The sequence below is a fragment of the Pan troglodytes genome, chromosome 3 (assembly GCF_028858775.2).
Source record: "Pan troglodytes isolate AG18354 chromosome 3, NHGRI_mPanTro3-v2.0_pri, whole genome shotgun sequence".
In the NCBI taxonomy this organism is placed as follows: Eukaryota; Metazoa; Chordata; class Mammalia; order Primates; family Hominidae; genus Pan; species Pan troglodytes.
The window spans coordinates 75,126,700-75,141,503 of NC_072401.2; the positions used below are offsets into that span (position 1 = coordinate 75,126,700).

General features: G+C 38.7%; 1 protein-coding gene across 8 annotated transcripts in view; it reads right to left on the reverse strand.

The window, feature by feature from the left end:
* KIT (KIT proto-oncogene, receptor tyrosine kinase) overlaps window positions 1-14,804 on the reverse strand; it is an 82,791-nt gene that overhangs the window by 9,657 nt on the left and 58,330 nt on the right. For 4 of the 8 annotated variants that reach the window (XM_517285.8, XM_016951725.3, XM_054683133.1 and 1 more), the window contains exons 8-14: window positions 7,354-7,468; window positions 5,013-5,194; window positions 3,711-3,817; window positions 3,493-3,619; window positions 3,108-3,212; window positions 2,914-3,024; window positions 1,550-1,700 (exon numbers count right to left, since the gene is read on the reverse strand). In XM_517285.8, coding sequence (XP_517285.3) covers window positions 1,550-1,700; window positions 2,914-3,024; window positions 3,108-3,212; window positions 3,493-3,619; window positions 3,711-3,817; window positions 5,013-5,194; window positions 7,354-7,468 — 898 coding nt within the window. Of the gene's footprint in view, window positions 1-1,549; window positions 1,701-2,913; window positions 3,025-3,107; window positions 3,213-3,492; window positions 3,620-3,710; window positions 3,818-5,000; window positions 5,195-7,353; window positions 7,469-14,804 lie in introns of all 8 variants that reach the window. The other 4 variants (XM_054683131.1, XM_009447883.4, XM_009447884.4 and 1 more) reach the window with 1 other exon arrangement.

Here is a 14,804-nt window from a genome sequence, read left to right on the forward strand (position 1 = left end):
CAGAGAGCCAAATATGGTATCCCGTATTACCTCAAACTCTCTAAATGAGCCCCAGGAGACAAGATGAAAGAAAGACAAAGAAGAGCTTCCAAGACGTGTTACGCAGGAGGCAGAGATCGTTAACATATAGTGACTGATGGAAGAAGGCTTAAAAAAAAATCAAGTTGGTTCAGATAAACACCAATAATTTGGATGATTTTCTGAACCATCTGGACCTCTTCAATCTGCAACATTTGGCTGGAGACTCTTCAAGATTTCTAGTACTTCCTGCTTCTGATTAGCATAGAAACACCATGACAACAATCTCCTTCAGAGTGTGCTGGTGGTTCCAATCCCATATGGGATCCCAAAGCACAAAGAACATCACACAGGATTGAACAATTTAGGCCATTATATCAGAAAGTTAAAGGATATATATAGGGCCAAGGTTTCGGAAAGAAGTAAAATGGCTCATTTCTTCATATAATGAGCACATGCCCAGGAGAAACTAACAAAAAGTGGTTTTGTACAGTTTCTACTACCACTTTAAACTACTCAAGTTTATAGGATTTAAAAAAAATAAAAAGTTTCACCTGGGGTTTTAAACTTTAGCCAGAGGTACAGAAAATGGCTTTAAGAGGTAATTGCCCATCAATAATATTTACTGAGGTCTCCTTGAGGGCCTGGTGTTAAGAGTTCAGGAGGCAATGTCTTGCCATTGCAAGATGCAGTGGATATAAAGTGCATGAAAAGGATAGGAGAAATCTACCACACAACTGCAGCAATATACAGTATAGGGGATTGGGCAAAATAACCATGACTTCTGTTGGACTGGGTACATCCAGGAAGTCTTCTCAAATGGTGGCCCTTAAGAGCATTTCCAAAGAAAGAATAGGCAAGATATGAGAAGAATTCTTTTCTGGTTGTAAGTCAAACTCAAAGCTCTTTATACATGATTCAAATTCAGAATGGCATCAATGATGAAAGAGATGAGAATAATGTCCAGAATTTAAAAAAAATGTGCTGGAGTAGTTATGTCTTTTAATAGCATGATGAAATAAAAAGGGCAAGAGGCAAGGTATATAGGAATAATCCAGAGGTCGATGGCAAAAAGCCTACATGTGGAGATATGTTCAGAGCTCTTTGTCATTCTGCTAAAGGTTTTAAAGGGACTTTACTGTGGCAACTTGAGAGGCTTTAGCATTTTCCCTATAAACAGTATCTCACTGGAAACATGCATATAGTACCAAGCTCAATAGTATAAATGGAAATACATGCAGGACAGAACCGTAAGAGAAACAGATATAGAATTCATTCAGTTGCATGGAACTAAAGTGTAGAAGAAAACTGAAAATACATTTTTAAAAAATCAGCAAAAATCTAGGTTTGAATCTTTAAAAACACAATTTAACTTTCTAAACTGTTAATCACATTTAAATGATTTAATAATTTTGATTTCATACCTCAGAGTACCTCAGTTCATTTTTTAAAGAATCAGCCTTGATTGCAAACCCTTATGACCCCATGAACTGCCTGTCAACAGCTAACTATTTATGTAAATCAGTCTTACCAGGAAGACTCCTTTGAATGCAGAAGATTCTTATAAAGTGCAGCTTCTGCATGATCTTCCTGCTTTGAACAAATAAATGAATCACGTTTTCTTCTCAAAAAATTCAAAAGATCACCATAGCAACAATATTCTGTAATGACCAGGGTGGGCCCTAAAAGCACATAAGAAAAGGTTAGAAAGAAGGTGAGATATATAGATTAATTCTGCCTCCCATAAAAATACCCAAGGGTGGTCATGGCCATTAATATTCAGCTTCAGTGGATAAGACTACTTAGTCCTAATACAATCCTATATATTAACACTGCTTATCAAAAAAGCAGCATTATGTGGAGTAACATAAAACAAGCAAGCCTCTTTTAACCTGAATTTCTAAGTGACATTAGTATTTGGGGCCAAGCATGACTGCTGGTTTTACAGAGAGAAGTTACTGCTTTCAAAGATTCTACTATTATCAAGCTTCCTACGTGAATCCTTTGGTTCACTTCTGTTTACAGCAGGGCTTCACACACTCTCTGTAACGTTATTATGGAAATAATGAAGGCACAAACTGTGGCATAGTGGGAAAATCAGCCACAAGGAGCAGCCAGCTGGGACAAGACTGGAAAGTGAGTGAAAACCTAAAATGACCTGTGTTCTGAGCGCTACTAGTTGAGAAATTTTTTGGTGCTCTGAATGTTTAAACTGCAGTTTAGAAGTAACAGGCAACTAATTAACTTGGGTAAGAAATTTTCTCATGAACAATTCATGATGTGGTGAAGCAACATTTATGGGGATTATTTGAAGACATTATATAAGGCTGTCAACTTTATCGTGGATCTCCAGAAACAGCTCATTTTACACATCTTTGTTTCTTTCAACTGAAATACTTTCTGCAAACATCACAGACATCCTTGATGGGAACTTCAACTAAGGCTTCAAATTGGAAACTTATTTTTAGAGAAGTGAAATGTTTGCCTCATTTGGTGTATATTTGAGAACCAGTAGGCTTAGGCGCCTATTTTAAATTGTAGTATGCAAATTAATATTAACCCTTTCAGTGGCTACATATGATCAAGAAATGTATAAAGCTTACAAGATAACAGAAGCCTTCTGGTCGGGATGAGATATTCAAGAGGCTGATGTCGTTGATGTTACAAACACGACAATAACTAGGGTATGTCCTGGGCTGTTCTACCCCATAATGATAAAATTAAAATCTGCATTCTTAAGAACAATAAGGAAAACAAAATCTAGCAAGAGAGAACAATAGTCTGGGTAAAAAAATCTTCCAAGCAGTTTATAATCTAGCATTGTCAAAATCATATTAAAATGTCATGTTTTGATAACCTGACAGACAATAAAAGGCTGTTTGGACATGGCTTTACCTCCAATGGTGCAGGCTCCAAGTAGATTCACAATATTCATGTGATTACCAAGGTAACTCAGGACTTTGAGTTCAGACATGAGGGCTTCCCGTTCTGTTAAATGGGCACTTGCTAAAATTGGAAACATGCATTTTAGCAAAAAGCACAATTGGCAAACTGATGTCAAGTGCATGCAGTACCATACAGGAACTTACGTTTGAGCATCTTCACAGCGACAGTCATGGCCGCATCTGACTTAATTAAGCCATAAGCAGTTGCCTCAACAACCTTCCCGAAAGCTCCAGCACCCAGGGTTTTCCCTGTAGGAAGGAAGACAACAAGGTAAGTGGTGGTGGTGCTGGTGGTGGAATTGAAGGACCATTTGTGCAGTTTCAAAATCAATAAAGGAATTAAAAACAATTTTGTCTAGAGACATTTTCCTACAATGTTCTCTATGCCAAACCTATCAAAAGGGGTGCAATTTCACAGAAAACTCATTGTTTCAGGTGGAACAAAACAAAGGAAGCCACCGGAGTTCCTTAAAGTCATTGTTATGTGTACCCAAAAAGGTGACATGGAAAGCCCCTGTTTCATACTGACCAAAACTCAGCCTGTTTCTGGGAAACTCCCATTTGTGATCATAAGGAAGTTGTGTTGGGTCTATGTAAACATAATTGTTTCCATTTATCTCCTCAACAACCTTCCACTGTACTTCATACATGGGTTTCTGTGGGGAGAAAGGGAAAAACAGATCACCTTTTAATAATTATTGTCTCAGTCATTAGAGCACTCTGGAGAGAGAACAAATAAATGGTTACCTGTAAATATTTGTAGGTCAGAATCATCACAATAATGCACATCATGCCAGCTACGATTACGAAACCAATCAGCAAAGGAGTGAACAGGGTGTGGGGATGGATTTGCTCTACAATGGAAGAGAAATGTGGAATCACAAACTTTGGCAGGATGGGATCTCTACCACAGCCACTCAGTCCCAAACTGACCCACCTCCCAACTCACAGCCCATGGCAGGATGCAAAGCTATGTGAGTCTCAGAGCTTCACCTTGGTTACATTGTACTCTTGTTATTCAAATGAATCTTTAAAAATATAACTTGAAACCACAATACTGCAGAATAGAAGTTGAGATTTCTGTAGAAAAGGAATAATTTATGCTGTTTTTCAATGAAAAGCAACATCTGAATGCACTTTATACTTCAATCAAATTCCTGCCTTGTACAACTTTAAAAAAAAAGAAGCTTTCTTTATGGATGGTTTATATTTCCTTCTTTAAGCTTTCCAGTATTTTCCAAATTTTCTACACTGAGCATGAATGTCTTTCACAACCAAACAAACAAACAAACAAAAAAAAAACCAACATTTTTAAGGTATTCTTTTCGTTGCCCTGTCTGAAAAACATGGAAGATTCTTCCCCTCACTACTCAAAACCTGAGAAAACACGCCACTTTTTGGCACTAGTCTTTGCCGACTCAAAAAACGAAAACAACAAAGAAACAAACAAAACCCCAAGAAGGCCTAAAAAGTAAGTGCCCAGTTTCTTTGTCTTCCCACTTTGTACCAATTCATCAGTTTGCCCAAAAGATCTTTTAACTTGTTAAGAGAGTTAGTCACACATGAATCAAATTTTAAATATTTTAAAGAAATAACTTGCTAACATGACTTCATAAAGGCAGTGTTAACTTTTGGATACAGTGTCTGGCAAAGTGTTAAAATAATTCATTTTAAATAACTGAAATTTTTAATTGAATTTAAATTTTAGATTGTTCTAATTCTGTTTGGGTGTAAGGTAAATATATTCCCCCATTTGCTTTCTCTAGCCCTTTTTAATGGAGACAATTGTAAATATACAACTAATAGAGACACACATACATATAAAATATATAAAGTAGCATGGTTAAAATTGCTCTGGTAAAAGCATATACTTAACAAGCTAGTACAAAATGAAACTTAGTGAGTTTGATGACAGGATGGTGTGATGCATGTATTACCAGAAATGACATGGTCAATGTTGGAATGAACTTAAAATCATGACTGATATGGTAGACAGAGCCTAAACATCCCCTTAAATTGGATTAAAAAGAAATATACCTTTGTTGTTACCTTTAAATGCAAAGTTAAAATAGGCAGAAGTCTTGCCCACATCGTTGTAAGCCTTACATTCAACCGTGCCATTGTGCTTGAATGCACTAGAATCTATAGAACTCTGAACCACTAGCTTTCCAAACGGTGGCCCAGATGAGTTTAGTGTCTGCACATCCACTGGCAGTACAGAAGCAGAGCATCTAAAGGGAAGAAAACAAAAGCCCCGGCTTACTCTAGGAAAATAAATAAACACATAAAACACTTGGGATGTGGCATACTTTTAAAACAAAGTTAGAGGTTCATAATCAACAGAAAATGTCCTTTTACAAGTGTCTAAGAATAAGCACTTTGGTGACCTAGTGAGTGAAAAAAGCACTGGGGAAGAGAAGGCAGAGGAGGCTTCGGAGTCAGATGCAGGTTTGAATCCTGATGAGTTTTTAACCCCCACCAAGACTGAGTTTCTACGACTGTAAAACAGGGATAATAATACCCATTGCAGAGGGTTACTGAAAGGATTGGAAAGGAATTCAATAAAATGGCAGGCATATATGCTGGTACACAGTAGATCCCTAAAATAAACAAGCTTCAAAAGGGTACACGAATGGTTGAAAAGAAATAGCATAGAGGAGGAAAGCATAAAAAATCTTCAAGGGGCCAGGCGCAGTAGCTCACACCTGTAATCTCAGCACTTTAGGAGGCCGAGGTGGGCAGATCACCTGAGGTCAGGAGTTCAAGACCAGACTGGCCAACATGGTGAAACCTTGTCTCTACTAAAAATACAACAATTAGCTGGGCATGGTGGCAGGCGCCTGTAATCCCAGCTACTCGGGAGGCTGAGGCAGGAGAATCACTTGAACCCTGGAGGCAGAGGTTGCAGTGAGCCAAGATCACTCCATTGCACTCCAGCCTGGGCAACAGAGTGAGACTCGGTCTCAACAACAACAACAACAACAACAAAATCAAGGATGTGGACCAGAAAATAGTCAAAGTGAGGACTGAAGTTTGAGTTCTAAGCAGGAAGGCCTAGTTATACTGCAGGTGGCTGAGACCACCACTGCAAGGGATCCTTTTCATGAGCCAGACCCCGACTTCCCTATTCTAAACACCTAGCTATTCCCTGTTTCCTTTCTTAACACCTACATACATTCATTGTTTATTCCATCTATTATGTGTTTCTACCCACTAGAACAAGCTTATCCAACCTGCAGCCCCCATGTGGCCCAGGACGGCTTTGAATGCGACCCAACACAAATTCATGAAGCTTAAAACATTATGAGATTTTTTTGCAATTTTTTTTTTTTAGCTCATCAGCTATCGTTAGTGTTACTGTATTTTATGTGTGGCCTAAGACAGTCGTCTTCCTCCAATGTGGCCCAGGGAAGCTAAAAGATTGAACACCCCTGCACTAGAACATAAACTCATAAAGGCAAAAAGACTTGGGTGTGTTCTGTCCATTAGAGTAGTGTCTGGTACACACTTGCCACTCCCTGTGTATCTACTGAATGAATGCCTGTAACTACGGGGCTTGCTTCTGCTGTGGCCATTCCTCCCAGGGGCCTTGAACCCTACTTAGTATTCCCCAAAAGAAAACACTCTCCTAAAACCCAGCTGAAAACAGCAATCCGATGTAACCCCTTCCAACTTGTTGTGATAAAGAGGCTTATTCCATGAAAAATAAAATTTCTGCGACCATACTAACTATTCAATTGTGATGTTAACCTGGGCTTTTAAAGCCTGAGCATAAAATAGCAATTGATGGATAAAAACAGCTGTGGTGACCCCATTTTCGTCTTCAGGTAATGCAAAAGGGCAATTTAAGGCTTAAGTGTGGATGGTGAGGGGCAAGCAGCACAGTGCCAGATGTTCTCTGTTCAGGGGCTGGGCACATAATCAAGAAGAAACCCTTTTTAAAAGCGGTCGCTTGCAAACGCCATATGTATGTTGTAATTGTGCGATCATTACTTTTTGGTAACTTGGCAATTAACTACTGAGGTAATTTTTTCATGATAACTACAGTCACATTTCCCACACACATTACCTCCTGTGTATAGAATGGAAATCTAATTACTCTGTCCTGCAAAATTGCTTTATCTACCTGCAGGCTAGAAATTGCATGATAAATCCAGAAAGATAACACCAAAATAGAGAAGTCATTCAGTAATGATTTTTCAGCAAACAAAATTAATGTCTACCAAGAAAAATATAGCAATTATCCCTTCTAAAAAGCCACATGGCTAGAAAAAAAACAATAATCAAAACAAAGCTTTTTAAAAAAAAATCAGAAAACATATTTGAAATTCAAGTGAATTGCAGTCCTTCCCCTCTGCATTATAAGCAGTGCCAAAAATAATCATCTCACCTCTGCTCAGTTCCTGGACAAAAATACCAATCTATTGTGGGCTCTGGGAATCCTGCTGCCACACATTGGAGCATGCCATTCACGAGCCTGTCGTAAGTCAGGATTTCTGGTTTTGCTGCAGGAAAACAGAAATGGCCATATGTCAGAGTGCTGGAAAACCTCAGCAACATTCACTTCACTCCCTCTCTAATCCCTACAACCTTCCTGAGGCTGCTGAGTAGCCTGAGGGAGCAAGTTCAAAGGGCAGAATCTGAACCAAGGAGTGGAAGGTACAAGGAGGCGGCTGTCAGGGTCCAACCCAGAAAGGCTTTCCCAGCCACAGTGGCCCAGCCCCAGAGGAGATGGCTGAGGCAGAGGTGGCAGGGCCAACTGCAGGGTTTCTGCTTTCAGGGAGTAGGGATCTGAAGACTGTTTCTAATCAAACTCTAGGACTCCAAAGTGTTCCACAGGTAAAAATCCACTTTAAAGGATTCCTGCCAATGGGATTTCAAGCAACTGTACCTGCCCTAGGAATTTCAAGTTATTGTGGGAACTGGAATGGATGAAATTAGGAGTTGTTAGAGGAAAATATAAGCCCCACTCTTTTGCTCTTACATGAATTTTCTCCTTTTTGGGGGTGGAAGGGTGGTGCCGATTAAAAGCCGAATCACTCTATTTACAGGGAAGCTAGAACATAAAGAGTAAAATACAATATGGGCTTTACTTCAAATCTTTGTTTCAAATGCAAAATATGAACAGAAAACTAGAAGAGAAAACCAGCCTAAGATTTATATATTTATGTATATTATGAACGTGAATATATATATATAAATACATATATATAAATATATATATAAATCTGAATATATTCACTGTAACAGCAGAAATGCTCTAATTTGGTATTTCTATGTAACTACAATAACCAGCTAACACTCAAGAATTTCTAATTTTTGAAGTTATTTACAAAGTGAAAGGAAGATGCACTTATACTCGGTGGTTCTGATGGCAATACATCTGAAGGATTCCAACCCTCTAAGAATAAATAAGCTCAACAGAAGCAACAGGATGGCAGGGATGCTGATATGCTCACCCTGTACTCGGAAGAATAGCATTGATTGTGCCAAGTCTAAGCACAGAATTACGGGAGCCCCATGCATAGTGGACACATCTGAATACCAGCTCTTACATTTCTCAGTTCTTTGAACTTGAGTAAGTTTCTACATCTCTCTAAATTTTTGTTCCCTCATGTGTAAAATGGGAACAATAACTGTGCCCATCTCATAGGGATATTGAGACAATTAAATGAGATGGCACATACAGAGAGCTAAGAATGACTTATAGAAATGAAACAATTATTTATTATTATTATTGCTGGGCACGGTGGCTCAAGCCTATAATCCCAGCACTTTGGGAGGCTAAGGCTGAGGCAGTGGATCGCCTGAGGTCAGGAGTTTGAGACTAGCCTGAGCAACACAGTGAAACCGCATCTCTACTAAAAACACAAAAATTAGCTGGGCACAGTGACATGCGCCTGTAGTCCCAGCTACTCGGTAGGCTGAGGCAGGAGGATGGCTTGAACCCAGGAGGCAGAGGTTGCAGTGAGCACCACTGCACTCCAGCCTGGGTGACAGAGTGGGACTCCATCTCAATAAAATTTATTATTACTATTAATACTGAGTTATTATTTTATAATCAGAATATCTACCTTTCTTGGATAACCAATTTCACTACAAATGAAGTGAACTGTATTTGCCACTCTAAATATTCTCCTTAATAATCTAAAAATTCCTTCTTTAGAATAGTCTGATAAGGTGTATATTTTAACCCAATGCGCAGGGAATTCAACATCAATTATATTGCAACTGATAGGGAAAATATATGCAGTGAGAAGGAAAGACTGACAGATCAGAAACTTAGGAAGTTTATTTCCCCAAAGGAAGGTAACACTGATAAATGACATCTTTGTAGAATAACCTCTCAGCACCTCACCTCCCTGGAGGCACCTCCCTGGAGTTGGCGGAGATCAGAGTATCCACATGCATGACACACCCACCTGTCACTCAACCTGGCCCTGCTGATGAGCAGGCCATTTGGCTAATATACACAAAAGAGAAACTCTCCAAAACAATCTCAAGGTAGGGGCATCCTTGAGAGTTTGGATCCAATGCCAGCTTTCACAAATAGAGCAAGAAGACAAGCCATCGTCTTGCGAAAGCATCCATCTGGCAAGTTTCATTTAATTATCATGGGCAACTGTGTGATCAGGCTGAAAAGTAGGACACGACACAAGAAATCAGCAGACCCTTAGGAGAGTGCTATTTGCTAGGGACTCTAGGTGCCATACTGTGGGTCTCTCTGGACTCAGTTTAAGTGTCACCTCCTTTTCTAAGCAAGCCTAAACTCTCTGATGCCAAGCTGGTCTCTCTCCTTTCCTTATTCCCAAAGCATTTAAGAACACCTGACGCTGGTATGCAAGATCTTGGTCTGCCTCCTCCATCAGACTCGATGTTCTCGAGGGCAGAAACGACATCTTACTGATTGAGTATACTTGTGACTCCTAGCTCAGTGCGACCCACAGCAGGCACACAGTAAGCACTGTTGAATGATGAAGATCCCACCCAAAGGAACAAGTATCTAAGATTCCAAAGGCATTCAATTATAGAGTCACAAGAAGAGACCTGTGAGAACAGCCTAATGGTGACTTTCGTAAATACGGCACTATTTCTATTATTTTTGCAATGGAGGGCCATGAGATAAGAAATCCAAGTGCCTGACAACATGAATTTTTTATAACACTGAGATGAATGATGAGTGGGACCAGTCTACACAAAGATGGTAGAGATAACTGAATAGGACTCAAATAGGAGCTAAGTTCACAACATAGATGTACTCATACCTATATTCCCTTAATACTCATACTTCCTAATGCTCATAACACTACATGGTAAATTCTTAGTGGAATTAAATATTAACTTAATAGGCAGAGGAAAGGCTGAAAGAACACTTTAAGATGATGTTAACAATGGTTATCTCTGGGTAGTACGGCGATGAAAAGTTTCTATTTTATTCTTTTATTTCTAATTTTATTTTGCAATGAATGGGTAGCTGAAAGTGAACCTATAAAACATTGTTTAATTAAAAAATTGGAACAGCTCAAAATTACATAATCAATTCCATTTAGCTTTGGTTACAAGTATGCTCTAACATCCAAGCCTTCTAGCGTGACACCTGGTAGCAGTTATACAACAGCCATGGCTGGCAACGGTGTGGTCTGGCTGGCCTACTTGTTCCCATGCGCCGGTTAATTAAGCAGTTTTGTTAAGTTTCTATCCCAGGTGGGTCATAACCTGAGGCTAATTGAGCAGCTTTTGTCCTGCTGGCCTTAGGTTGGCCAACCAAGCTGACAGGGTCCTAAATCTTCAATATGCCTTAGACTCTCTAAGGGAAGAGAATAAATGCACATTCCTGGGCCGCACCTCCAGAGATCTAGTAAGCTGAGGGTATGACCCAGCAATGTACCTTTTTAAAGGGCCTTTAAGGAACCCTTAACAAAGCCAGGACAAGAGTAAGGCAAGAGAAGCACCCAGGGCATAAAAATAAGAAGGCACTAACCCTAAAGGGCCTATGAGTGGGTATCTGTGAGAGCACCTCCTTACATTTCACACTCTAGGTGCCTTTCTTGCCTCACCTCGGTCCAGCCCTTTCCCTAACATTGGTGCTAAGAGACCTCCTTCTGCAAAGGATGAGACACACTAGTACAGCATGAGCTGTACCTGGCAAGTTGCATTATGAAAATGTTTAATGCATAAAGAATGAGCCAGGTGGAAATCTAATTCCTAAAAATGAAAATCTGGGCTCATCTGCATTTTATAAGTGCCTCAATGCACCGTGTTTGGCATTAAATATACATCTTGCTTTTAAAGATACATAACTCTGCAGTTCTCCAGGTTAAATCTGAGCTGTGGCTTCTTAGATATTCTGCAATAAGCAGTATAGCAAATGACACATTCTCTAATTCCTCCCAAGTTGGAGGTTTAGATAAGCCTAAGAGGTGTATAAGTTATGCATTTCCTGTGGAGATAAAAAAAAAAAATAGCCTTTTTGCCTTTAAAAACATCACGGACCTGAGTCATTCTGATATCGCCAACAACACCGATCAGCTTGTAGGCAGATTTCAGATGCTTGTAACTCTGCTGAGAATTTATTGCTCATGCAATTAAAAATCCTACACATCCAGTGATTTACCCCACAGATTTGTGATCTTGGAAAATATTCCTTTTCATCACCATCCAGTCCATGTGGAAAGCAAGAACAAAATGAATTTTAAGAACATAGTACAGATAACAAAGCTGAGGGCTGGTGGCTGAAAGGCAATACACAAGCCAATGGTAGAAGGGGTCTTCCTTTCTTCATCTAAATGCAGGGAGGCATTTTTTGATTAGAGTTCTCTCACCCAGCCACTTTAACCAACTTCCGCTATAAATGCACATTTGCCCATATTTTATAATCGGCAGGACAAAAAACGCAAACACTTAAGTCTCCAAATAATAAAAGACTAAATGAAGAGGGATCATAAGAATGAATTTCTGTTTTTAGAATTCGAGGTTTGCTGGTGTTTAAAGGCAATGAAGCAATGCTTTTCTGGAATTTTTCACTATCCCGGTTTTGGTCTGTGTAAAACCTACACTTGTGCCATAATACCATTATAATAAAGAAATTTAAGTCAGCTAAAATTGGAGTAGAAAAATAACCTTACTTATAAAAGGAATATTATACTTTTTAAAAAATTCCCAGAATAGATATTTTGGACATATACTGTGTCTTATACATTCTTAAAGATATCCAGAAATTGGCATATGGACACTAACAGAAGTTTATTTAACAAACAAAATAAAACTTCAACTATAATCTCCTGTACCTATTTATTTTAACAGTGACTGTCATTTTAAAAAGAAAAAAAATCATTCTCTTAATGAAGTGATTTTCTCAACTAGGGCTCAGCAAACTTTTACTATAAAGGGCGAGATACATATTTCAGGTAAATATTTTAGATTTGTGGGCCATAAGGTCTTTCCTGCAACTCAACTCTGCAGCTGTAGTACAAATGTGCCCATAGACATTATATAATCAAAGAGGCATGGCTGTTTTCAATAAAACTTTCCTTGTGGACACTAACATTTGAGTTGTATTCTCATGTCTCATGAAATCTCCTGATTTTTTAAAACTAATCAGAAATAAATTAAATAACGTTCTTAGTTTGTGAGCCATTCAAAAACAGGTTATAGGCCGGGTGCAGCAGCTCACGCTTGTAATCCCCGCACTTTGGGAGGCCAAGGCAGGAGAAAGACCAGCCTGGCCAACATGGTGAAATCCCATCTCTACTAAAAATACAAAAATAAGCCAGGCATGGTGGCAGGTGCCTGTAATACCAGCTACTCGGGAGGCTGAGGCAGGAGAACTGCTTGAACCTGGGAAGTGGAGGTTGCAGTGAGCCAAGATTGTGCCACTGCACTACAGCTTAGGCAACAGAACAAGACTCTGTCTCAAAAGCAAAAAACAAAACAAAACAAAAACAGGCTACAGGCCAATTCTGGCCAGCAGGCTATAGTTCTACCAACCCCTGTTCTAAACAGCAATCAAAAAGATATCCCAATCACGAGATTACGTTGAAAAATGATGAAACTACTTGGAGAGAGACTTCTTCAGCCAGAATCACTGCTCAACTTACAGGAGCACCATTGCTGTATCACCCAGCCGTGGGGAGGAAGACCTGTACACACATCACAATGCCACTCTGCTTGCTGCCAAGGAGTGCAGGCATGGGACAAAAGCCTCTTTTTTCCTACTCTGGAAAAGTAGCTAATTCATTTTGCAACATAATTCAGAAGTGGAGGAGAAGGGTATTGACAGAATGCCCATGGAAACATTATGTCCCTATTCTTGGATTAATTTAAATTTCACTACATTACAGGTGACCTTGCATACATCTGTAAATGAAGGAAGCTAATTTGATGTAAAAACAAGTGGCTCAACTGAAAAGAAAATCTCCACAGAGTGGAAGTTCCACAATATAAAAGGGACCACTCACTGCTTTTAGCAAAGTCTATGTACCCAAGTTTAGAGTCAATTCCAGCAGAAGTTTACATGGCTACATACCTAAACCTGTTTCTCCTGCTTTTCCACCATCAACATAAAAAAATGGCCAAACCACACAAACGGGGGCAACCAAGGGCTATGGATCCAGAGAGTTTACCTGGTTCTCTTACAGGTTCAGTGTTTACATCAAGGCCCCTAAATTAGCAACACACCCACCAGATCAACTTTCTTATGAGATAGGGAGGAAGAGTAATGACGCCAGCCTTTGAGGAGGGAAAGATGTTTAGCTTAGTTCAGAGCTACATCTGCTAAATTTTTTCAGAACAGAAGAGAATCAAGTTCTACTTTAAAAGTAGGTTGCCGTTATATCTTTTTTTTTTCCAATTTAAACATCTATAACAATTCTTGCCTCCACAGACATTCTCTTTATAAGGAGAAAGAGATATTAGAGTGTCACATCAAAAACAACATTCATGATTCCCAAGCAATTTGAGAACAAAAACTCATTTCAAGTTCAGGAACAGAAAATACAAACAGAGTTCAAACACTGTCAGATATCTCAAATGAACACATATTATCTATAAAAAGATTAATGTGAAAAGACAAGCAATGATTTTTACATAGATTAGCTACCACACTAAGAAGATCTGAAAATTATTCCTTAATTTAGAACTGTCCTGAAAGCCAGCACAGTATATCTGCCATATCGTATGTTGAAGACACAGAGCATGAAAGATAACAACAGATGATAACCTTATTAACTTCCAGCCACTTAAGCAAGGTCACTCATTAGACATTAAACAAGATAATTATAAACTTTAAATAATCATCTGACAGGTTTCTTTTAAAATTCAGTCACATCATTTCAGAGTCCCGCCTCGCTTGTGGATGTCTCAAAATTGCATCAGGCATGGGCTAGAGAAATTATAAAAGATCCATACACTGAGATGCCAAAATGATGTTATAGAAAGATATTCACAATGCTTTTGTTGTGCAGCACCAAAAATCCAGGTTATAAAGCAATACGACCTCATTTTTATTTAAAAAAAAAATTAATGGTCTGGAGGAATGTATAATAAAGAATATTAGTAACGGTAACCTATAAAAAGTAAATAAACATAAAAAGTAAAAATAAAACTTGATTTTTATTTTTGCTTATTTACATTTTCTAATTGTTCTACCCTTCACATAATGCTTTTGTAATAAGAAAAAATTGTTTTAATTTAAAAACATATGCAGCATCAAATGTTCACACAAACGAAGCTATGTTCCAGTTACTGTTGCAGCCTTAGAGCAAACTCTCAAAAGCAAGTAAATAAATCAGAAAGGAGTTCTATTCAGCACTTTATTTAACGTTTAAAATTTACAATTATTTA